We start from the raw sequence: 24,734 nt of genomic DNA on the forward strand, positions 1-24,734 counted from the left end.
GTGGGCACCGGCCACCACCCAGCAAGACAGAAGTGATTTGGAATATAACTACGTGACGCTGTTAATGCCACTTAAAAAGACACTGCACTACCTCCCGTAAACGTCTTCTCGTCATAAATCAAATCTTTAAAAGAAATATAAAGTCTGCAGGTTTTCCGGATATTTTCTACGTATTTTGTAATCACTAATATTGAAGTTTAATCGAAATGTCAGGGCAGCCCGGGTGGCTCAGGGGTTGAGCATCTGACTTTGGCCCAGGGCGGGATACTGGAGACCCGGGATCGAGTCCCACGTCGGGCTCCCCGCATGGAGCCTGCTTCTCCCTCTGCCTGTGTCTCTGCCTCTCTCTCTGTGTCTCTCGTGAATAAATAAATAAAATGTTTGAAAAAAATAATAACTGAAATGGCAGAGGACGCGCTCTATATGATTGCAGTCTTTCAAAACGCGCGGGGATGCAATTCACGGCCCAGCATGATGTCTGTCGGCCAAGGCGGGAAGGACACGTGGGGCGGTCAGGCAAGGGACGACTGAGCAGGGAGCGAGGCCAGGCGGGGTCTACCCCGAGTGCAGTGTTGGCCACACCTGGACACACATTTGTCGACACGCGCCAGAGTGAACACAAGCTGTGCGATGTGTTGTATGTAAACAGCTCCTCGAAAAAGTCGGTCAGAAACCGCAGAGGATGTTCGGGGCCCCCGACGGCCCGCTGGTGGGGGAAGGCGACACGAGGTGGCCTCCGTGCCGCTGCGACACGTGGCACAACTCCAGCGCTCGCAGACTTGCTGCAGAGCGACAGGGAGGCTCCACGAGCAAACGCGGCCGTGCTCCGTGGTGGAGGCTGCCGGGACCTGGTGGGGAGCGCGGACAAGGCCTGGAGGGTGCAGCCCCCACGAGGCCGAGCTCAGAACCCGCGGACCTGGGGACGGGAGCCTCCCCTGTCGTCCGTCCTCGTAACCAGAGGGGGCTCGGCGCAGTTTCGTTAGTCCTGGGGTCCCTTTGATATCTGACCTGCAAATTCATTTTCATAGTCGCTTCCAAGCCATAAGCCCAAGACAAGAGTCTGTAGGCGGTTACGGTTACGTCCGCATGTATTTAAGTGGGATCACAATAAAAGGAATGTGCGTAAACACTGGGGGGCTGTGAGAATATTTTCTCCTTCGAAAGGGATCAATACGTTATTCAAGGCTGGGAAATGCTGAGTATTTCTAAATGGTGTTATAATTGGAAGAGCTCCAGAAGGCTTGATTGGATGCTGGGGCTGCCAGAAAAAAATGCAGCAGAGCTGGCAACGGGGACGCTTTGCACAATTCAGAAACAGTTCTGCCTCTGAGCGCACAGAGGCCGATTTGCTGGAAGAGCATGAAAGGAATTCTTGTGCGAAAGGAAGCGGGGGCCCAGTATCCAAGGGAGGGGGCATTTTGGAGGATGCCCAGGACGGGGCTGAGGCCATCTACAGTCTGACCATTGTGGGGGGACCCGGGGCTCTGCAGATACGCTTGGGGCCGCCGTCTGAGTTGGGGTGTCCCGGAATTCACAGAACTGTGTTATGTCTCGGGGCTTTGGGGTTTGCAAGGGAGAGAAAACGCCAATTCAAATCACCCTCCTCCCCTCTCCCCCCGGCCCCGGGCAAGAGAGAGATTGAGAGAGAGAGAGACAGAGAGAGAGAGACCTGGGCTTTGGCGACTGGAGACACCGGGGAGAAACTTCTTGAGGCTGTGAGGGCCTCACGTAAACATTCTTAGGACTTAATTTGTCTTGTTTTCTTGCTTTGGTTTTCTTCCGTGCCGGCTCCATTTCGGGTACAACCTCTCACTCCTGAAGCCCCTAGCAGATCCGCCGCCCTTCATAGTCTTAAGACTCGATTCTAGGGGCACCCGGGTGGCCCCATGGGTGCAGCGTCTGCCTTCAGCTCGGGTCATGATCCTGGGGTCCCCAATCGAGTCCTGCATCAGGATCTCTGCTCAGCGGGGAGTCTGCTCCTCCCTCTGCCTCTGCCCCTCCCCCCCTGCTTGTGCTCTCCTTCTCACTCTCTGTCTCAAATACGTAAATCAAAATCAAAAAAAAAAAAAAAAAAAAAAGCTCAAGTCCAGTGGGAAAGAGAAAAACTTTTGTTATCAGATGGCTCCAGTGTGAGTCTCTTGGTCCCCAGTGAGCTCACATGAGCATCCGTGGCCACCCCCTGCGGCCCAGGGACCAGGCTGCCGGTGGCCCCTGCCCCAAGCGACGGCTCTGCCTGAGAAGCAGGCGACTGAGAAGCGGTGCAGAGCTTGGCTCTCCAGAGGAAAATCAGATTAGGGTTTGTTACCAGAAACAAGCATATAGGCCCTGGATTTCAGGCAGTTATATTTCTAGAGCCACGGAGATTCCTGTAGCTATTTACCTGCCCACAGGCTCCAATGCAATAACTAATGAGCACGATTGTCACGAATCATGAGCCCAGAGGCTCATGTGTGAAGCCCAGCCCAGCCTGTGAGCCCCAGGCAGGGCCCCAGACCCAACCGTGTTCAGAACTCCCTCCCTCCTGCAGCTCCCCATCCTCAGATCCCATCACCAGAGCAGCTGATGACATCGGGGAGAACATGAGATGCCCCCAGGCTATTTCAAAGTCCCCTTGGTATATCATGGAAGGTTCTAGAAGCAGCTTGGGGTCTGGGAGAGAAGTCATCCCAGGAAGGCTTGTTGCCTGATTTTCTACCAAAGACACATGTGCCACCCGTTCATGTTCTCAATCCACCTGGACATACCCTCCTCGCCACGCTACTGGCTGCTGGGCCCAGCCCAGCAAGGCAAGCCCCGCACAAGCCATGCTGGGGGCCCTGGGAGCACGGGACAGAGGCGCTGGGTCTCTGGCTGGGCCATGGCTGGGCCTGGCGCCGACTCCTGCAAAGACCGTGGGCCAGAGAAGCAGTCAGGAGGGAACACATCCCGCATTAGCAGTGCCCCAGGGGCACCGGGGGGCTCAGTCAGTGAGGCGGCTGCCTTTGGCTCAGGTCACCATCCTGGGGTCCCGAGCAGGGGGCCTGCTTCTCCCTCTCCCTCTCCCTGCCGAGCCCCCTGCTGGTGCTCTCTCTCTCTCTCTCTCTCTCTCTCTTTCTCTGTGTCAAATAAATGAATAAATAAAAATCATAAAAAAAAAAAAAGGTGGTTGAGAGTGGCTTCCGGATTCTCTTTATCAACACCAAGGAGGTCCTGCCCGTAGTCCGGGTGGCACCCGGCACCTGCCATAGACTTCCTCCTCTGGAACTGTCTAGAAGAAGGAGAAAACCTTAAACAGGGCAGCTGAGCTCTTTCCATTACCCTGCGGTGCACGTGGGCCCTGTCCTCCCAGGCACGTGGACCTCGCCACACCTCTGACCTAGGTGCCTGCTGTGCCCCCTGGGCCGACACGCTCTGCTGGGCCCGTGCCCCACGATGATGGCTTCTGACACTGTCCTATGGGCCAGCGTGTGTGGGGCCTGGGATGTTAACGCAGGGCATGACTTGATAGTATATTAAAAACAGATCCCTGGAAACCTCCTTTCAAGGAACACACTTTTGCCACTGATTTTAGAAGAACGTCTGTGAGTCATCCACTCGCTTATCTGAACAGATGCCGCGGACTTTTGGCCTGACGGCCGGAGGGAGGCCTCTCCGAGGTGCAGGGCAAGGGCCTCCCCGGGAGCAGTAACTGCGCCCCAGGCGTTGCCTCTGCTGACTGCGAGCCCAGCCCGGGGCACAGCCTTAATCACTGGCTCCCTTTGCAGCCAGGCTGCTCCTCTGCGCATGTGCAGAAGAAGCCACCCGAGGGCCAGGGGTGGCTTGTCCCACTCGTCAGGTTGAGCTAGTGGTCATCCTTCTGTCGGGGCCACAAAAGCCCTGCTCACCCTGGATTTCCCAGGGAGGGGCCTGTATCCTAACGCCGCAAGATGAAGGTTTTACAGCTTTTCCCTTCTGCGGCTTCTCCTTTCCCCTTTTCCTCATTCCTCTGCTGGATCCGAGCCACTCTTCATCAGGTCATCCTGCCTCAGTTACAGGGCACACGGCCTGGTCTACCCCTTCCGTGTCCCAGGGCTTCTCTGGGCCTGGGGGTGAGGGGCCCAGTGTGCGCAGTCCCAAGAGAGGCAGGATGGGGGTTGGGAGAGGCCGCGGGTCCAGTCCAGGAAGGGACTGACACAGTGTCCCCCCTGCAGACCACCCGTGGTGCCCCCCACCGGGGACAACAGAAGCCCAACCAGAGTCTGAGGTTTCAGTGTCAGCTGGGCTCTAGCTCTGTTAGCCGTGACCCCAGCGGGTCTCGCCGGGAGGGGAAGGGAAGATTCCTTGTATCCATATAAAATCCTTCCATAGTCTTATTTAAAATGGAACAGAGGACTGAAGAGTCACCTTGGAGCTTGGCCTGGAACCAGTGTCCTGTGCCTGCTGCTGGGGATGGGCGCCGGCTCCCAGACTCCCTGCGAGGGTGCTAACCCGGCCCCCAGAGGGGCACGTGCGTGGAGACACTGGGTTCGCACGGACAAGGGGGCAGGAACACACCACAGTGCCCGGGCACCTCGGGCTCCCCATCCGTTTGGAGGCTTTCTTGTCTTCCTTTTGAAGATGAGAAGACAAAGGTCCTGAGACACCCGGTGACTCATGCCGGGTCCCAAAAGCTGCCCTTGCTGGATCCCAGATGACTCCCATGTCACCTCACCCACTGATTGGAAATCTTTCTGCTGCCATCTCTGTATCTGCAGCCTGAGGAGACAGTAGGCAAATACAGAGGGGAGGGGAGGGGGAGGGGAGGGGAGGGGAGGGGAGGGGAGGGGAGGGGAGGAGAGGAGAGGAGAGGAGAGAGGGAGGGAGGGAGGGAGGGAGGGAAGGAAGGAAGGAAGGAAGGAAGGAAGGAAGGAAGGAAGGAAGGAAGGAAGGAAGGATCATTTTGCTAATGCAATAAATTGCAAATCCTTCTGATGCCTGCAAAGTCCCAATAGTTCCTTGAATTTCTCGGCTAATCAAGGCTGCATGGGTATTATTACCTAAAAGGACAGAAGTCCTTCTAGAACTGCACCCCCCCTTTCTTCCCACCACCTCTGAGAGCTTCTGAGGGAAAGTGGTGTGGATGCTGGCTCGCACAATTAGCTCCTAATTTTGTCAGGCTTCTCCCCGCGAGCCGCTCCGTCTCATAATCACGGCTCTCCGCTGTGCCCCGGAGGCTGCGACAAAGGCTCGCTGATTCAACGGGAGCTGTGATTGAGGTGGGATCGATGCAGAGACATCACCAGTCCCTCAGTCGGACCCCCGGCCACTTTGCCAGCCAGAAGCGGAAGCTTGCGGGCACACAGGGTTTTGTTATCAGCCCATGGGCTTGGGGCTACCCCCAGGCCACGACCTGAAAAGAAACAGGATACACGGTGGCAGCAGACTTAGCCTGGGTGGCCGGGCTGCTGCACCCCCCACGGGAATGTGGCCTGCTTCTTGAGGTCAGGTGACAGGAAGGAGGGACGGTAGGGACTCCAAGGCAGAAAGGCTCAAATCATTTTGGACATACAGGCCCTCTACCCAGCCATGGTTGTTTCTTCTTCTTTCTTCTTCCTTCTTCTTCTTCTTCTTTCTTCTTCTTCTTTCTTCTTCTTCTTTCTTCTTCTTCTTTCTTCTTCTTCTTCTTCTTTTTTTGATTTTTCATGTTTTTTTTTTTTGGGGGGGGATTTGGTTTTTGTTTTTGTGTGTGCCTGTGTGTATAAGGGGAAGCGGCTTCTCTCCACCGCCTGCAGCCTCTTTGTCCGTCTGTTTGTCCACTCTATGGGGAGGAGGAGCGGCACCCGGGGGCTCAGTTGGTTGAGCGCCCCCCTGCTCATCTCAACTCAGGTCTTGATCTCAGGGTCCTGAGTTCAAGTCTCAGTTGGGCTCCAGGCTCCACCTTCAGGGCACTTAAGAGAGAGGGGGGGGGATGGGGGCCCTCCTCCCACGCGCACTCCCCAGCCCAGAGCCTGACCTGGCCTGGAAGAAGTGTTTGGCCCCAACGTTTTCGGGGATTCTCCGAGGACACTGCCCCGGGCGGGGCTGCAAATCCCTATAGAGATGCCCTTAGGGGAGTTCAGGGGAACAGGTACCGTTTTCCCTTCATCCAAGAAAAGTGGCGCATCCCCTGGCCAAGATCAAAGGGCGAGCGGGCGAACCCGGGGCTGCACAGGGCTCTGCTGAGCAGTTTAGCATCCGCAGAAAATTAATCCGAATGTTTCTATTTGGGGCCGAAGAGCGCGCCCGGGGAGACTGAGGCGGGAGCGAGGTGGTCCGCTGCCGGGGCTGTAGAGTGTCTATGCCTTTGGGCTCTGACCCTAAGGGGGAGGGCAACTCCCCGCGGGCTAAGGCCCGCGGCCCAGGGTCTCTCCAAGCCCCGCACCGTTGGCCTGGGGCTCTTCAGCCGCCACAGCCACAGCCACAACCACAGCCACAGCCACAGCCACAGCCACAGCCACGCGGCCGAGGCCGAGGCCGGAGGGGCCAATTAGGCAGGAGGAAGCCGGGGAAGAGCATGGAGGCGGCGGGAGGCGCGGGTGAGGGGGGGCGACTCGGCGGGAGCCGGCGGGCGCCCACAGGTGGGCGGGGCGCGGGGGGTCCCCGACCCCAGACCCCGGACCCCGGACCGGGACCCCGCGGCGCAGCCTCGCCAGGCGGCGGGGCCGCGGAGCAGAGAGCGGGGAGGGGGAGCTCGCGGGGGGGGGGGGGGTGAGGGCGGGAGGATCCGGGGCGGGAGGATCCAGGGGGCGGGGAGCGCGCAGGGGGCGGGGGGGGGCGGGGGGGGCGGGAGGGAGCGCGCGGAGCGGGGTGCGCAGGGAGGGCGGGGGGGTGCGCGGAGGGGCGCGCGGGGGGCGGGGGTGCGGGGGGCGGGGGGGGCGGGGGGGGGCGGAGGGAGCGCGCGGAGCGGGGTGCGCAGGGAGGGCGGGGGGGTGCGCGGAGGGGCGCGCGGGGGCGGGGGTGCGGGGAGCGCGGGGGCGCCCCGGGGGCGGAGGGGAGCGCGCGGGGGTGCGAGGGGCGCGCGGGGGGCGGGGTTGCGGGGAGCGCGGGGGAGCGCGCGGGGGGGGGCAGGGCGTGCGCGCGGGGGGCGGGGGTGCGCGCGGGGGGGCGGGGGGGCGGTGAGCGCGGGGGGGCCCCCCGGGGGCGGAGGGGAGCGCGCGGGGGTGCGGGGGGCGCGCAGGGGGGCGGGGGGGGCGCGCGGGCTCCCACGCCGGCCTCGGTGGCCCGCGGCGCGCTCCGGCGGCTCGTGTCCCTGGGCGGCGGCGCGGCGGCGGGGCTGCGGGGTCCCGCGCGGAGGTGTCCCCAGCCCGCGGGGTGCAGAGCGCGGGCGGCGGCGCCGCGGGGACGAGAGCCGGGGCGGAGCGGCCGCGGGCGGCGCGGGCACGGAGGCGACTCGGGCAACGCGCGGAGCAGCCCGCGGAGCAGCCCGCGGAGCCGCCCCGGCCGGGTGCACGCGCCGGGCGGAGCGCGCAGGTGGGGCGCGGGGCCCCCGCCCCGGAGGATGTGCGCCGGCGCCCCGGGCCCGCGCCCGCCGCTGCTGTCCCCGAGCCCGCGGCGAGCCCGGCGTCCGGCCCGCGCTCTGCGCTCATGTATGTAGGCTGCGCGCCTCCCCGGGCCGGGGGTGCATGCGGGGCGTCGGCGCCTGGCGCGCCCTTCCTCCTTCCCGCAGCTCGGAGGACCTCCCCCGGCCCCCGCCTCCGGCCCCGACCTGGAGTTCGCAGATGGGGGGGGGGTGCGGCTCGCCCGCGCTGAGGTCCTCGGCCCGGCTGGGAGTGAGCACAGGGCAGGACTGTCCCAGCCCTACGTGGGGTGGGGGTGGGGTGGGGTGGGGGTGGGGGGGCGGGGGCGACCCCTGGGCGCGCCGGGCGGAGGCCGCTGGCTGCGGGGCGCGGCGGAGAGAGGCTGCGCGGCCCGCACCCCGCGGCGTCGACGGCTCCCTTGGCCCCTTCGGGCCGCAGAAACTTTGGGACCCGGAGAGGCTTTCGGGGCTGGGGAGAGTGACAGGGACGTGCCCCCGCCCTGCATCCCCGGCCTCCCCGACGCGCACCCTGGGGCCGCCGGGACCCTCGTGCTCCGTCGCTGCGCCCCCCTCCCGGGTGGAAGCGGCCCGCGCGGGGGTCTCCCACCTAAGCGCCGCCGGGAGCCGACCGGCCGGCTGGGGGGAGGGGGCGGGCGTGGAGGAGCCGGAGCCCCCGGGACCCCGCCCCGGTGCCTGCGGTGCTCGGGGCCGTCCTTCCGCGCTGGGGGCCAGGGAGGAGGGGGCGGGGAGGCGGCGTCCGCTCCCGGCGCTCCAGGCTTTTGAAAAGTTGTTGGAGATGCGTCCCGGGCCCCGGGAGCTCCGCGAAGCCCCTCCCGCGCCCTCGGCCTCGCGCCCTCGGGCAGCCCCCGCGCACGGGCCCCGCGCGCAACTCCACTGCGGGATCCTCAGGCATGTGGCGAGCCCCGGGGAGGGGCGCGGGGGGGGGGCTCCCGGGCTCCGGATCGCGCGGCGCTGTCCGCGGTGTGCGGGGGGCGCGGGCCCGGCTGCCCCGTGCGCCCCCCGCCCCGCCCCGCCCCGCCCCGCGCGGCCCCTCCGCGGCAGAGCCGGCGTCCGCCTGGGCACCGGCACCGGCTCCGGCTCCGGCTCCGGCTCGGGCACCGGGGAGGTCCGGGCTGGCTGCCCCCGCCCGCGCCGCGCGGCTCGTTCGTCTGGAGCGCGGCCGGGGCCGGGCGGGGGCCGGCGGGGCCGGGCGCGCGCGGGCCGCGGGGCTCAGCTGTGCTGCTGTTCTCTCCGCAGGGACGGCGGCTCCCGGCTGGCGGCGGCGCGCCCCCGGGCCGTGAATGCGACTCGCCCCTCGGCCGCGCCCCCCGCCCGCCCGCCCGCCGGGACGCGGGAGGGGATGCCCCGCGGCGCTGCCATGGCCGTGGGCGCGCTGTCCAGCTCGCTCCTGGTCACCTGCTGCCTGATGGTGGCTCTGTGCAGCCCGAGCATCCCGCTGGAGAAGCTGGCCCAGGCGCCCGCGCAGCCGGGCCAGGAGAAGCGCGAGCACGCGTCTCGGGACGGCCCGGGGCGGGTGGCCGAGCTCGGGCGGCCCGCGAGGGACGAGGGCGGCGGCGGCCGCGACTGGAAGAGCAGGGGCGGCCGCGGGCTGGGCGGCCGGGACGCGTGGAGCAGGCAGAAGCAGGCCTGGGCCGCCCAGGGCGCCGGGGGCGCCAAGGCCGGGGACCTGCAGGGCCGGGCGCGCGGGGACACCCCGCAGGGGGAGTCCCCGGCCCCCGCCGCGCAGGACGCCGCCCGCGCCGACCCGGCGCCCACGCCCGAGCCGCCCGAGGAGTACGCGTACCCGGACTACCGCGGCAAGGGCTGCGTGGACGAGAGCGGCTTCGTGTACGCCATCGGGGAGAAGTTCGCGCCGGGCCCCTCGGCCTGCCCCTGCCTGTGCACCGAGGAGGGGCCGCTGTGCGCGCAGCCCGAGTGCCCGCGCCTGCACCCGCGCTGCATCCACGTCGACACGAGCCAGTGCTGCCCGCAGTGCAAGGAGAGGAAGAACTACTGCGAGTTCCGGGGCAGGACCTACCAGACTCTGGAGGAGTTCGTGGTAAGAGGCGAGCGCCCGCCGGCCCACCTTGCACCTCCCAGCGCCCGGGGCGCGACCCCCCCCCGTGCGCCCCGTGCGCCCCACTTTGAAGAAGAGGCGCACGGCTGTGCCCGCGTCCCCTCGGCACGATCCCTCTTTGGGTGCAGAGGTAATCTCCAGAGCGGTGTGGCCCATCCGAGTCCGCGGTGACTCCCGGGGCCTTGGGGTCTCCCCCGGGGAGGGGTCGGGTCTGGAGAGGGCGAGGCCCCGGGGCGGGGCGCGGCGGGGCGGGGCGGGGCGGGGCGGGGCGCGCTCCCGTTGCCGCGGCTGCGAACTCAACCTGTTTCCAAGCGCAGGCTGATTTGCGAGCCATTTGGGATACATCCTTCGGCTAATGGCTAATGAAGGAAGACCAGTCACATCAATAAGCCATTTCCCCAGATTAGGGGGTGGGGTGTCATGCACAAGTTCTGAAAAGGAAAAGGAGAGGAAAATGCTTGCTCATGGGCCGCCGGGACGTCGAGGAGGGCAGAGGCAGGAGGCCCAGGGGTAGGGTTAGAAATCGTGCAGGTCCGGGTGGGTACCGGGAACACTGTGCAAGGGCGCCCGGGCTCCTGGATGCCCGCGCTGTGTGTCGGGCTCCCGTGCGGTTTCCAGGTGCGTGGACTTAGCTAACCCGCACACCACGCCGCCAAACAGGTTATTACCTAAGATCTCCAGTTGATGGAGAGGAGGAAACCGAGGCCGGAATCTTTACATAATGTGGTGAAGGCGAGGCGGCTGTTGAGAAGCAGACTCGTGTGTCGGTCGGGCCAAGCCGTTCGGTTCCACTGTGACACCTTCTCCCCCCACACTCTGTGGGACACACAAGCCCCCCCGTCCAGCCGGGGGCAGGTTTGCATGGAGGTGCTGGCTGGCACCACTGTGGGCCCCTTGGGGAACTTGGCAGCCCTGCCTGTCACTGGCGGGCTGGGCTGAAACGCTCAGCTCCTCTTCCAGCCCCCCCCCCCCCCCCCAGCAAGGCAGGCTCAACCTGTGGCCGGGCTGGACGTGGCCCGCTGACGTGGCGCCTGGGAGGTTTCCTGGGCGGAAGGGGGCAGCGTGCAGGTGCAGCCGCGGAAGCCGAACGGAGAAGGCAGTTGGGAAGGATCCCTGCCCGCTGCTGGAGGCCGCCCAGCGCCCAGCCTCGGAGACCTGCACCTCAGGGTACGCCCGGGATGCGATGGCACCGCGTGGATTTCAGGAATAAATCATCAGGGTTGTAGAGCCAGAAAGCCAGGAAGGCCGGGCCTGGAGATAAAGTGGAGGCAAAGCTGGGATTTAGTCAGGAAACCGGGGTGTCCATCCCGACCTTGCCACTAACCAGCGGAGCGCTTGTCCCCTCCAGGTTCGTGTTCCTCGTCCGCCAGGTGAGGGGCCGCCAGGTGAGCTGAGGCTTGCTGGGGCTCTGGCAGCCTGAGGCTCGGGGCCCACCTCCACGCCCACTGCCTGGGGGTACAGCTGTTCACGGGGGCCCCTTGGAGAAGCAAAGAAAAATTGGTGGGGCGACTCCTCCGACCCAGGCCGGGCCTGCGCCATGAGGACGGTGGGAGCGGGCGGCCCCGTGCTCTGGCTGGGGGCCTGCTCAGGCCTCTCGGGGCGCTGGCGCGGAGGCGAGGCCAGAGGAGGGCCCTTCTGTGCTGGCCTGCGCAGGGCTGTCGCCGAGGGCCCCGCACACAGATCTCTTGAGTTTGAGGCTCGTAAGGAAACCTAGGACGCAGGAGAACACACGCCAGCTGTAGGGTTTTAATTAATGACGTTGATTGTGAGCCCTGGGTGTCGTCGGCCGAGGAATCGCCGCATTTTTGATCTGGAAAGCCCGAGCACATCACGTGGCCGTCGCGTCCCCGAGATGGCAGACAGAAGGGAGAGTTTACACTTTGGCTTCCGGGCTCGGCCACTGAGCGTGGGGCCCCCCAAAGCCGCCTTTGCGGGGGGACGAGGGAGCCCTTCCCGGACTCCCCACTTCCAAAGGGAGGGGCTCAGTGAGGAGACTGTGTTTCAGGCTCTGGACACGGGCGACGTTAGCAACAAAAGGGAGATTGCAAAGATTATGATCTTGGGAAGATTGAGGTACCGGCGAGCCCCTTTATAGAGCATGAAGAGCATCTTCCATCCTCAGGTGACGCCTCACCTCTAACTTTCATCCAATCACCACCGGCTGCCGGGCCGTGCGCGGCGAGGGTGTTGCAGAGCTGCCGCGAGCTTTCAGCTGTGTGCTTGCTCCTGTGACGCGTGAAGATCTCACGCCTGGACGGTGTGCACCCCGTGCCCCTGCGTTTCTGTTGCTGTCAGGAACATTCTAGGCATTTCCCTAAGTCACTGTGGTTTGGTGCAAGTCATTTCGCGTCCGCGTCTTTGTTTCCTCTCACGTACCAGAAGGGCTGTGGCACGTTGCTGGGGGTGTCAGAGGGACGAGGGTGCGGGGCCAGCACTGAGCCCCGGGCGTCTTGGGGGTTGCCGTCGCGCAGAATTGCAGGGCTGGGCGGCCGTGTCCACCTGCCTGGTCTGGGGGCGCGGAGCTTCGCAGGGAGCCCCGCCACTGTGGTTGCCGTGTGCAGAGCAGGGGCGTGGAGAGGGGCTGTGGAGAGGCCTTGCCGTGGGAAAACGCTCTGCTCTTCTCTGAAGATGTAATTGAGGCGAAGCTTGTGGGACCGTGGGGTCCTGCGTGGAAGGCTGTGGACTGTGGCAGGGAGGAGGTGGCAAGGCGGCCGGTTCTGGGCCTCCTTCCCTGGGAGGCACCTGTGCTCTCTGCTGGGGGGGGGTCCTGCTGGGGCTGGGGCTGGGGGCTCACCCTGGGCCTCCTTCCCTGGGAGGCTCCTGTGCTCTCTGCTGGGGGGGGTCCTGCTGGGGGCTGGGGGGTCACCCTGGGTCTCCTTCCCTGGGAGGCTCCTGTGCTCTCTGCTGGGGGGAGTCCTCCTGGGGGCTGGGGGGTCACCCTGGGCCTCCTTCCCTGGGAGGCACCAGTGCTCTCTGCTGGGGGGGGTCCTCCTGGGGGCTGGGGGCTCACCCTGGGCCTCCTTCCCTGGGAGGCTCCTGTGCTCTCTGCTGGGGGGAGTCCTCCTGGGGGCTGGGGGGTCACCCTGGGCCTCCTTCCCTGAGAGGCACCAGTGCTCTCTGCTGGGGGGGGGTCCTCCTGGGGGCTGGGGGCTCACCCTGGGCCTCCTTCCCTGGGAGGCTCCTGTGCTCTCTGCTGGGGGGCGTCCTCCTGGGGGCTGGGGGCTCACCCTGGGCCTCCTTCCGGAAGCCACTAGAACAGTAGATCCTGCCCAGGGCCTACAAGGCAGGTTTGGCCCCAGGGGGGGCCTCCCCCGGGCCCCCTCCGTGCCGGGTGCCTCTCCGTCTTGGACACGTGGCTCCCTGCCCAGGTCCCACAGTGAGCTCCGTCTTTTCCCTCCTCTCCGGGCGCCCCCCCCCCCCCCCCCCCCCGTCCCAGCCCTGCTCCGCTCCTCACCGCCTGCTTGATCTCAGCCCGGTGTCGGCAGACGACCTCACTCACTGCTTCCAAGGCGCCCCGTTAGGCTGCTCATAATAAGATGCCCACATTTTTCTGGGGGCATTTGCAACTCAACTTGTATATGCAAACCAAACACCGAGTAACGAAGAGCATATTCCGCGCTGGCTCTCAAATTCTCCCAAGTAGCCTGGTGGTCAGCTTACGCCAGCAGGTATCCGACTTAGAATAAGGAAGCTGGTCTGTGGGTTTCTGTTTTTGTGTAACAATGGTGTTTTCACGTGCTGTCTGCCTCCCAGGTCTGTTCACTCGTGGGGCCGCTGTGACAAAGTGCCGCTGACCAGGCGGCTCCAACGGTAGAGACTCGTTGATTCACGGCCCTCGAGGCTGGAGGTCTGAGATCGAGGTGTGGGCCGGGCTGGTTCCTTCCGAGGCCTCTCTCCTGGGCATGTAGACGGCCGTCTTCTCCCGTGTCCCCACCAGGGCCACCTGTGTCCTCCTCGTAGCAGACGGGGGCCCACCTGTATGGCCTCATTTTGACGTATCTCGTCTCGTGTCTCGAAATACAGTCACGCTCAGAGATACCAGGGGTCGGCACTCGAACGTGGGAATCTGGGAGGGAGGACGCGCTCCGGGCTGTAACGCAGCTGTCACGGGTGTCGAGGCCACAGTTGACCGCAGATGCAGGAGCCCAGGGAGGCACAAGGAGTGTGGGTGGAGGGGGTCGCGGGGAAGGCTGCAGGGGCAGGTGCGATGGAAGGGAGGCTTTACAAAGACGGCTGGGAGGGATTGATGACAAACTGGACCCCGAGAAGCAGAGCCAGCAGCCTGCCCGAGCCCGCTCGGTCCATCTGTCCCATTCTGGGCACCACGTGAGGGGCTACTCTACTACCTCTGCCCTGGGGTCCGAGCTCTTGGGGGCTCCACGGGGCAGTTTCCAATCCGTCCCAACAGCTACCAGGCGGGCCAGCAGCACACCCAAGCTGGATCCTCCTGTGGAGCCGCAAAGTAAGTCATCCCCGTCCCAGGGTGTCCTGACCCCCAGAAGCGGGGTCTGCGGGCTCATTTCAGCGTGCTGTGGGACCCGCTTAGACGGCTCTCGTGGCCAGTGGGACACCCGTTCGGTCTCGGCACAGCGGCCCTCGTAGGGAGCAGGAGCTCCAAGGGGCGGTTGTGTTCTCGTTGAAGAAAAGGGGGAACTGAATTATGAACGAGCACGGCCCGCTCGACTGTCTTTGAGAGCGAGAGGCCTGTTGGACGGGAGGCAGCTGGCTGGAGACCCACAGGCACGGGGCCGGGGTGGACCCAGGCTCCCCCAGGGTGTCACTGTCTGCCCCGAGATTCACCCCGCTGTGCAACCTCATTTCCAGAAGTTCAGCGATGAAAAAAATTCTTCCATGAGATTTGGAATCCAAAGATCTCCACCGACGGAGATCTCCGTGCCGTTACCAGGAGGTGCCGGCGGGGAGGGAGACCCAGGCGTCGTACTTTTCGGTTTTATGGTGTTTATTTTCCCTTGGCTGATGTCCCCTAACACAGAACAACACTGCTATTATTTACCTTTGCAGAGAACGCGGAGTCCAGCTGTGTGAAGCTGGCGTTCTTAAGCTGGCCCTGATGCTCGTGCTGTGTGCTCCTTCTGAGTTTGTTTTGGTTTCAAGTCAGATTTTCTAAATTCTGGACTTTTCAGTTTCTACCTTTCTATCCAAAGCCATGTAAATAGGTAACAGTTATTTATTTATTTATTTTAAGGATTTTTATTTATTTATTTGAGAGAGGGAGAGGGTGCACATACACAGGAGTGGGTGGGGGCGGTGGGGGAGGAGGAGCAGGGAGCCCGATGTGGGCCTCGATCCCAGGACCCTGAGATCAGGACCTGAGCTAAAGGCAGATGCTTCAATGACGGAGCCCCCCGCCCAGTCGCCCCTAAATGGTAACAGTTTCTTTATTTTATTTTATTTTATTTTATTTTATTTTATTTTATTTTATTTTTATTTTATTTATTTTACTTTATTTTATTTTATTTTATTTTATTATTTTATTATTTTATTTTATTATTTTATTTTATTTTTCTATTTTATTTTATTTTATTTTATTTATTTTATTTTATTTTTTTATTATTTTAATTTTTGGTAACAGTTTCTTTAAAGGGAGAAGTCCATATGCTTCCTTGGGAACGTTTTCAAGTGTGGTCAGATGTTGAGCTTTAAGATTCAATGCAGTTAAGAAGCTTGACCAAAGCCACAGAGCCAGTACGTGGGAGGACCGGGGTCTGAGTCCTAGGCTGTTGCACGCTGATAATCGTGGGCTTCCACTGGCACCGTCTTAGGTTCGTGACCAAATGGTGATGAAGTGTCATCTTGTGCGTGACAGAGAGAGTTCTAGGCACGTGAAGAAGGGAAAGCTCCTGCAGGTTCAGAGCACCTGCCTCACATTCGTGTCCGGGAGATGTGGGGTCAGCTTGACCAAGCGTTTATCGATGTGGGTTTATGCCCTATTTGAGGCCGTCTAGGACAAAGTAAATACCCGTGTCCTTCAACGAATGCCATCTCGAGTTGGAACGAGGACAGAAGCGTTTACTTGAAGGAGCTCCCTAAGGGCAAGGGGGGGGGAGGATTCCCGTGGGCAGTGGACAGAACAACAGATCCCCAGACGTGGGCGGGACCCCAGGCGTTGTCAGGCCCGCAGCAGGCAGACTGGTGGCCCGAGGCCAGCTCCAGCCCGGGGAGGTGTTCTGCTTGGCTCACCACACGGAAGGCGTCTGTTTGGCTAGTACAGATATTTAACAAACGAGTCGCTCGTCTCTATACCTCGATTGCCAATTTGCTGTCAAAATGGAATGATTCCCAAATGGCAGCCACCTGCCGACGCTGTGCTGGGCTGCTCCCGTGGAAGGGCCCTTGCCCTCCAGCTGACCGCAGCCCACGTGGCGCGATTCACCCCCGGCCCTACGGCCACAGGGCTGTGTAATGCCTCTCTGGTTAGGAGAGATGCCCGCTGAGGAGCCCGGGTCCCGTGCTAGCATGCCCTGCCCCTTCCGTGTGAGTAGAGTCAGCGTCTTCTAGAACTTCGAGGACAGAGAACTTGCCAGCTAAAGAGCTCTGTGTGAGCCATTTTTCCGTTGCGTCCCTGTGTCCCTGAGCAATTCTCAGACCTGCTTGTCTTCCCTGTGGCACGGAGCGGAGAGTATCCTGATTATCTCTCTGTTTATGAGAAGTAGATGAAATATATGTGAAAGCAATTTGAACCTACACATCTCTGAACAAATTAAAAAAAAAAAAAAAAAAGAAACAAAAAAGCCTGCAGCTAGGTTGGTGTGGTTTCTCGGTGTGTCTTGTTGCCTGTGCCATCTCGTGGGGATGACTACCCCCTGGCGGGGTGTTTGGTCCCTGGTAAGCCTTCCTGCAGAGGCTTGTCATCAGGGAGGGGCTCTCTGGGGCCTGCCCATAAGTATTTCCTTGGTGAACGGCATCTCTGAATCTGATAAATCCCCCAAAAGAATTTACTCTTGCATGCTTTTTAATTCAAGACATTTTTTATTTTTCTTTTCTTTCTTTTTTTTTTTTTTTGGATAAATGTTTGCCAGGCACTGCACAAGGTACTGCAGACATGATGACAAACCTTGGAGTGCCTCCAATAAACAGGCAGTGACCCCAGAGTGTGTGATACGCTGTGAGGAGCATCATGGGGCTCTGCAGGGTACACAGGTGGAAGCCGCCCATCGAGACTCCCTGGTTGCTGGCTTGTTTTTAAGCGACCGAGCAGTCCTGGGGCAGGTTTCTAGGGAAGAGATGAGAGTTTGTCTCAAAGAGAACAATTGAGAGTCTGGGTGGAGGATACGATTTTCCACGCCAGCCTACATACCCTATAGCCATCCTTCGTGGTATGGTTCTGACCACATAGCTGGAAATCCTTTTCTTGCTGCTTCTGTTCCAAGCCTGAGATCCTGCCAGCTGGATTTCACTTCTCATTCTATTTCTGTCGGGCACTGGGGTGCGGCCAGGACATGGAGTGCCTTTCGAATCTGCAGAAAAGGATGATGTCAGGCATCTGCCCATGGCCCTGCAAGTTCTCTCGGAAGCCCTAGGCCCCTGGAAAAGCATAGGGATGGAAAATTAAGATGGCATGTGGCTCTGAGCATTTCCAGAAATGATTTTGCTTTAAACATGATGAGACCACCCCTTGCTTGCCTGGGAATATGTAACAATGATAGCCTGAAAACCTACCACTTACAAAACTTGTGAAATCCCAGATATCATATAAAACACATTTTCTTAAAAGCACAGCTGAAATGGCAAAAAAAAAAAAAAAAAAAAAAAAGAGAGAAATTAATCCCTGGAAGTAGAATCCAGACAGGAAAGTCAGCCCTGCAGCAGTGGCCACCTGAGAGCATCTCCTGATGCCAGGGGTCCAGGCCTTGGGTGCTCAGGGCCAGGCGGGGGCACGTGACAAGCCCAGGGCCCCGAGGAGAGAGCATCAGGTCAGGATGCGTTGCAGGAGACCGTGCTCCCCCCAAGAGCACGTCCTGCAAAGAAGCAGCAGACTGCCCTGCGTGGGCCTCAGGGCTGAGCCCAGTCGACAGGCTTGCTCTGAACACTTGCTGTCTCCAGGGCACACGGTCTCTTATGAGCATGAAGCCCGTATTCATGCTCCCCTGAGTGGCCCCCCCCCAAAACCCGGGTGGGGTATTTTCATTTAAAGGAGCCACTGGTATCTGCCAGTAGCCGATGCTCCCAGGAGGAATGCACACTCCACCCGGGCTGCAAAGAATCTCCACAAACCGTGTTCCAAGGAATGTGACAGCACAACGGGAATCACACACGAGGAGGGATGTCATAAGCAGAAGTCCGCTGAGACCAAAGTAGTCCAGTAGGACCCAGATGTGGGGGTATAAATAGGGCTGCTTAATGTGCAGAAATACACGTGTTGACATCAACTGTACGGGTAAGCATAGTCCAGATACTAGTCAGCTTCGTGAAAGAGGTGGGACTTATATAAAGAGAGGGTATGAGAGTCTGGATTAATGCTCAACAGGGGAGAACTCAACAGCACATCAGGTGGTTTACGGGTCAATTCAGCGAACCGGCAGATAGATTTGTAGAGGTCACCCAGGTCAGACAGGGACACACAGATGGAACATAGGAAGGAGATGTTTGGATCCACGGAGGACACGGAGAGGACATTCAATACGGATCAGATCAGAGTTCTGCGAGAGGTGGTAGAGAGAATATGGGAGAAACGAGGGGTTGGTGTCTCAGGCTTTTGGATGGAAAGACTGATATTTTCTGATTCAAGAATCCCCCCTGAACCTAAAGAAAGAGAAACCAAAAGGTCGTCCGACCCCCTCGCCATGTTGTAGTGAGACGGCAAAGCACCCAAGGCTAGAGGTTTTAAGAGCAACCAGAGAGAAAAGACTTGACCTGCAAGAGAGCAGCATCTAGGTGGACGGCCGGCTTCTTGTCAGCAGTGGGAAACCCAAACGGTAGAGCATCTTTAAAGGAGCAAAGAGGGAAGAAGAGTTAACCCAATTTCTATATCCAGCAAAACTATCCTTCAGGAAGGAGCCTGAACAAAGATATTTTATTTTTTTAGAATTATTTTCTTTTAGGATTTCATTTACTTATTTACAGAGTGTGAGCTGGGGAAGGGCAGAGACTCTCAAGCAGACTCAGCACTGAGTGTGGAGCCTTACCCGGGGCTCAGTCCCACGACCCCCCGAGATCATGACCTGAGCTGAAATCAGGAGTCAGATGCTTAACTGACTGAGCCACCCAGGTGTTCCTGATCAAAGTTATTTTTTTTTTTTTAAGATTTCATTTATTTATTAGAGACACACACACAGAGATATAGACAGACAGGCAGAGGGAGAAGCAGGCTCCATGCAGGGAGCCTGATGTGAGACTCGATCTCGGGTCTCCAGGATCATGCCCTGGGCTGAAGGTGGCACTAAACCGCTGAGCCACTGAGGCAGCCCCGATCAAAGATATTTTTAAACAAAAATAGAGCGCATGCTGTCAAACGAGCATGCAGGGCAGCCTCTGACAGCCACCGTCAGCAGTGCGGGCGCTGAACGCCCCACCTGCCTGAGGAGGGGAGTGGTCTCCGGGCTGAATTTTGGGTTGGGCACTTTATTCTTGAACAAACAGGAAATGCCCTTTGATAGAACTTAAATGTTCTTGGAAAAAGGTTATTATGGGGGGGGGGCAGCTAGCTCAGCTCTAGGCCCAGTAATGCCACAGGTGAGCGGTTCCAGAGGCCCCTCCTGCTTTCCAGGGCTGTTGGACACGGACACCACCAAGCTTTTATGGCCTGTGGGTCATTGTCCTGACCTTCCTGTGGTAACACGTCCAGGCGACAAGCCCCCCTTGCTTGGCGCGCCATTTTTGTGCTCCACGAGGCAGCTCGGAAGAAAATGGTAATGCCTCTACCCGGATCTGCCGGTGGGTTGGTCCTTCTGGAGGGTCTCTCTGCTTTCCCCGTGGGTTCATGTGCTACACGAACATATTTCTCTCATTCAGCTTTATTTATTTTTTTAAAGATTTTATTTATTTATTCATGAGAGACATAGAGAAAGAGAGAGAGAGGCAGAGACACAGGCAGAGGGGGAAGCAGGCTCCATGCAGGGAGCCTGATTTGCGGACTCGATCCCAGGACCCTGGGGTCACACCCTGGACCAAAGGCAGATGCTCGACCACTGACCCACCCGGGCATCCCCCTCATTCAGCTTTAAAAACAATTTCTTATTTATATTTTACTTTCAAACCTCATGTGTCTCTTGAAAAGGTATCTCGGTGTCTCCGTAGAGGCTTAAGGCAGATAGAACACACGCTTAGTTTCAGGCGAGCCCAGACTCATTTATTAATCCCCACCAGGGTGTCAGAAGCGATCGCCGTGCTCCTGGTCACACTGTGCATCCTTGACAGTTATGTTCCGGGGACACGAGCCTTCGGCCAGCGGACGGGCTGTCACGGTGGCGTCTCTGTCCCCACGGGAGCAGTGCAGGAGGCCAGCAGTCCCCTGTCTCGTCCCTGCCCACCTGTGCCTCGACCCGCTGGTAGCTTCTCCGTGTCGCGCATGCGGACGTGTCAGGGGCGCAGAGGTCGGCAGGGAAAGAAATCCGACAAGGCCACTGCCTTTCCTGGGGCCTGTGCGGAGCGGGACGGGGCAGCCTGAGGGATCAGCTGTGTTCTGATGCCAGCCTCAGCTCAGGTCGCCTCCCGCTGACGGCAGAGTCGCCCTCTGGTCGCTGTGGCCTCCGGGAAGCCAAGGAGGGAAGCACATCTTGCTCCTGGGGGCGGCGGGCGGCTGTCGGGACCACGCGGCTTGTGAGAGAGCCCAGCTTAGAGCCCCGCGGAAAGGGACCTCGTTACCTGGAGGGATGGCTGGCGGCGTCCTGTCGTGATTCCAGGAGGCTTGGAAGAGGCCCAGCTCCAGGGAGAAGCACGGGGCCCGTGTGTTAGGCGACAGCGCCCGCTGCCCTGGGCTCCGGCCCTGGTCCAGCACCTTCTGGGTAGTTGGCAGCTCACACTCGCTGAACGGAGCCTCAAGGCAGCCAGACTCTGACCTCAGATGCCGTCCAGACGGGTGTCTGGGGCCACCTGAACCCTGGGGAGTGCGAGCCCTGGGCCTGGGGCCTGGCCAGCTTGGGGGAGAGGAAATGCACCTATTCCTTGGCCACTTTGATTCCTCTCCGCGAAGATGCGCCTTATTACTGTCCTCTCAAATGCGGGATGCCGCAGCTGGGCGGCATGGCTGTTTTCTGGGGTCTGTGTGTGCGCACCTGTGAGGACGACGTCGGCCTCTTGCGTCCCGTGCGTCGTTTCCCTTCTAGAGCGCCGCAGTCCCCACCCCTCCCTACTAGGCACCTGTTCACCAGCTTGTTTCCTTACCCCGTAGGCCCCTTAAAAAAAAAAATCTAAATTTGTGACCCTTGCGAAGGCCAATCCCCTGCCACACCCTCACACCCACCTTTGAAAAGCCTCGTCTTTGGAAGACACTTGATTTTAGTCATTTGTATATGAAGGGAGAGGCCGTGGTCTCCGCTTCTTTCTCTCGGGGGTTTACTCGGCTCTCACCCTCCACTCCAATTCTGAAACAGATTTTAAAACAGGGTGCGGGCCGGGGCTGGCCCTCGGGAGCACGCACGTGCCTCCACCGCACACACTCACAGACACTTGCTTCTCCCCGTGGGGGAGGCCGGGAGCCCGACCCCGAGGTGCCAGCGGGACCTGCTTCATTCGTGGCCGGGAGGTGGCCGCCTTCTCCCCGCGTCCTCCCGTGGGCAGTGCTCCCGCGGGGGCCCCAGCCTCCTGACCTCGGCTCCTAGCGTCCCCGCCCCCCCAACCCCATCCCGCTGAGAACGAAGGCTCCGGCCTGGGAGTCCTGGGGAGATGCCAGCCGCGCAGCCCAGAGCGGGAGGCTGGCGTGGTCCGACTGCGTCCCGGGGCTGCATCTGGAGCCCAGGAGGAGTGGCCTCCTCGCCGTTGTCCTGACCCCGCAGCGGGTGCCCTGAGCACAGTGCACTGTCCACGTTGCCCGCCCGGCCCCTCCTGGGCGAGTCCCGCGCGGTCGGTGTTAAGCCGAGGGAGTTCGTCCCGGGGGACTGGAAGGGCATCCTTGCCGCAAGCTAAACCCGCAGAGGGGAGGGCCATCCCCCGCCCGGCCTCGGCTGTCGGACTGTCGTCCTGTTGATGGGTCGTGCGGCCCGGGCCAAGACGGGAAAGCTGTCAGCTTCCGGGGGGCAGTTCTTAATTAAGTCCCTTGGTGTGCAGGTCCGCCTCTGACAGAAAGCGGAAGGACAAAGAGAACAAAACAATGCAGTCCTCCTTCCGACGGGCGTGGGAGGCAGAGGCTTCCTAGGGCTGCGGGGCCGGGGCAGGTGTTGGAGGCGGGAGGGTGGCCGGGCAGGAGCCCCATTCCCCTCAGGCCCGGGAGGCAGGTGCGGAGGGGCGCGTGGGGACCTGGCCCTGAGGCTGGGGGCACCCTGGGGGCTCCTTCGTGGCCCCTCGGATGGGGGCGGGACAGGGCCCTGCGGTGCCACCGCCTTCGTGACATGGCTCCAGGGGAGGAAACTGGCTGGGCCCTGGGGATGGGCTGAGTCTCGGTGACAGCGCGGTCCCCCCCCCCCTGCCCCCAGCTTCCTGCAGGGGCAGGGGGAGGCTGGGAGAGGTGGCCTGCCGGTGCCTTCCTGGGACTGCCCCGGGGTGGGGGGCGGCCTCACCGGGTCCCTGTCCAGGTGCCGTGCACGTGTTCCTGGCGATGCTCAGACTCCTGGGTGTGTTTTGCTCCAGAAACAAACAAAAAAGGCACAGAAACCCCCACCTGAAGGGCAGGGCCCGCAGTCCTCTCGGGCTCCCGGGTCGCAGGGCTCCGGCGGCAGCGGTCCCACCCGAGACTTCCCTGTGGGCAGTGGGAGCCCGGAGCTCCGGCGCCGGCTCAGCCGCTGGAAAGGACGCCTCTGCCATCTGGTGACCAGAACGCGACGGTGACTCGTGGGCCTGCTGCCTGTCATCCCCACCCGGAGCCACCCGGCCGTCCGCCCGCGGCCCAGGCACCTCGTGGCCCCTTCACCAGGGTCAGGATGTGCAGGTGGGGCCCAGGTGCGGGGGCGGGGGAGGGACACCCCATAGTTTTGGGACAATTGCCCTGGGCTGTGGCCCCCGCACCTGCCGATGGGCGAGACCATGGCCCTTGGAGCTCTTGGGAGTGTCATGGTTTGGGGTAGTTACTCGGCATTGCAGGATTCCTCCCTGCTTGAAGACGTCTCTCACCTCCTTCGTTCCTCCCCAGACCGTGCCAGGGGCTCACGCCGCCGTAGGGTGTCGGGGAGGGCGGCTCGGCCCCCAGAGAGGGACCCTGGCAGGTGCAGGGCTCCCGTGGGGCTGAGACCGCGTGTGGGTGCTGTGCCCCCCAGGGCTGCGGCCAGGGCCTCCCTGCCGGGGGGCTTGGGGCCTCCGTGACGCCCTGACCCCCCAGGACCCCCCCGGGCCCCTCGCCCTCCCCGCCGTCCCCGGCCATGGTCCCTCCCTTTCTGATCAGAGGCCACAGCTTTGCCTCACAGGTTCTGACCATGCACGTGCTGAGTCAGCTCCGGCCACTCTTGCCCTCCCGTCAGCGTCTCATTGACGCGTCCTCGTCCTACCGGGCCGAGCACCGTGCCGCGCGGTGACCTGACCGCTCCTGACCCGGGGCTGCGGGACCCCTCAAGGCAGGGGGCCGTGGGGTCGCGCAGACGTGGGGGGCTGGTGTCGGGACCTGGGGAGGCTGGTGCTGCAGTCGCCGTCCTAGGACCTGTGTGTCCGTCGTCCCCAACCCGCAGGCTGCACACCGTCCGCTGGCTCAGAGAGCAAGTCTGGGTCCCCAGCCACTCGGGACAGACCTTGGCTCTCCAAAGGGAAGCCCAGCAGACGGAGCAGGAGGGTTAGGAGGGGGGGCAGGAGGGGCTGGGAGTGACCTCTGACTCCGCCTGGGGACTGCTCGGGGCGGCTCCCGCAGGGTCTTGGGGCCCTGCCTCCCCACGTCGGGCAGGCGCTGCATCTCCGGGTGCACCCGGCTCACCCGCTCTCGGCCCCGTCCCGCTGGGGACCTGCCTTCTCTTCCGCGTGTGGATGACACATGGCCCCTGCCCGCGGAGAGGCTCGTCTGTGTCCCCCCGCCCGGGTGTGGGCGCCCCACATGGCCCCGCTGTTTCCCAGGTGCTGAGCGACCGTTCTGCAGCCGAGCCGTCCATCGCCTTTCCAGGGTTTTCTGTCGTAGGCGGTGCTCCGGGCTCACTCTGTGACCACCCCTGAGTGTGACCGACGTGCCGCCTCGGCTTTGAGTCGTCCCGAATCCGGCGGCTGCTACCCTGGTGCTTGGGACGGGACCGAGTGCTGGAGCCCCGAGCTCCTGGGCCTCCGGGGAGGAGGGGAGGGAGCGGCTGCCGGATGCCAGGCCCTGCTCCATTCTCAGGTTCGTCTCACTTCGCGGCGTTGCCGACCTGGTAGTTTGGGGAGTTTGGGGGTCACGAAGGGAACAGCTCTGCTGATGGTGGACACGGAGCCGGAGACGAGTCTAGCTGACGGGGAGCCCTGTGCTCTCAGCCCCTCTTCTGCTGCTTCTCTCCGGGCTGACACCCACCCCATCTCCCAGCACGCTCCAGCGTTTTGGGGACGGTCTGCCTCCCATGCGCCTGCCCCTAGGGAAGCCTCTGCCTCTAGCATGGGATGGGTTGCTGGCCACCAGGAGCCACCAGGAGCCTCCAGGAGCCACAAGGAGCCTCCAGGAACTTCCAGGAGCCACCAGGAGCCTCCAGGAGCCACCAGGAACCTCCAGGAGCCACCAGGAGCCACCAGGAGCCTCCAGGAGCCACCAGGAGCCTCCAGGAGCCACCTGGAGCCACCAGGAGCCACCAGGAGCCACCAGGAGCCTCCAGGAGCCACCTGGAGCCACCAGGAGCCACCAGGAGCCTCCAGGACCTTCCAGGAGCCACCAGGAGCCTCCAGGAGCCACCTGGAGCCACCAGGAGCCTCCAGGAGCCACCAGGAGCCTCCAGGAACTTCCAGGAGCCACCAGGAACCTCCAGGAGCCACCAGGAGCCTCCAGGAGCCACAAGGAGCCTCCAGGAACTTCCAGGAGCCACCAGGAGCCTCCAGGAGCCACCAGGAACCTCCAGGAGCCACCGCATCGGGTGCCACTGGGGTTTCGCGGCCGCTCCTCCAGGAATCATGGTA

General features: G+C 61.8%; 1 protein-coding gene across 1 annotated transcript in view; it reads left to right on the forward strand.

Moving 5' to 3' along the window:
- The first annotated feature begins 8,852 nt into the window (after positions 1–8,852).
- Positions 8,853–24,734, forward strand: part of VWC2 (von Willebrand factor C domain containing 2) — an 85,533-nt gene continuing 69,651 nt past the window's right edge. The window contains exon 1 of the mRNA XM_055301216.1: positions 8,853–9,551. Within this exon, the coding sequence (XP_055157191.1) occupies positions 8,853–9,551 (699 nt within the window). The remainder of the gene's footprint in view (positions 9,552–24,734) is intronic.

Source organism: Nyctereutes procyonoides, unplaced genomic scaffold (genome assembly GCF_905146905.1).
Source record: "Nyctereutes procyonoides isolate TBG_1078 unplaced genomic scaffold, NYPRO_anot_genome, whole genome shotgun sequence".
Classification (NCBI taxonomy): Eukaryota; Metazoa; Chordata; class Mammalia; order Carnivora; family Canidae; genus Nyctereutes; species Nyctereutes procyonoides.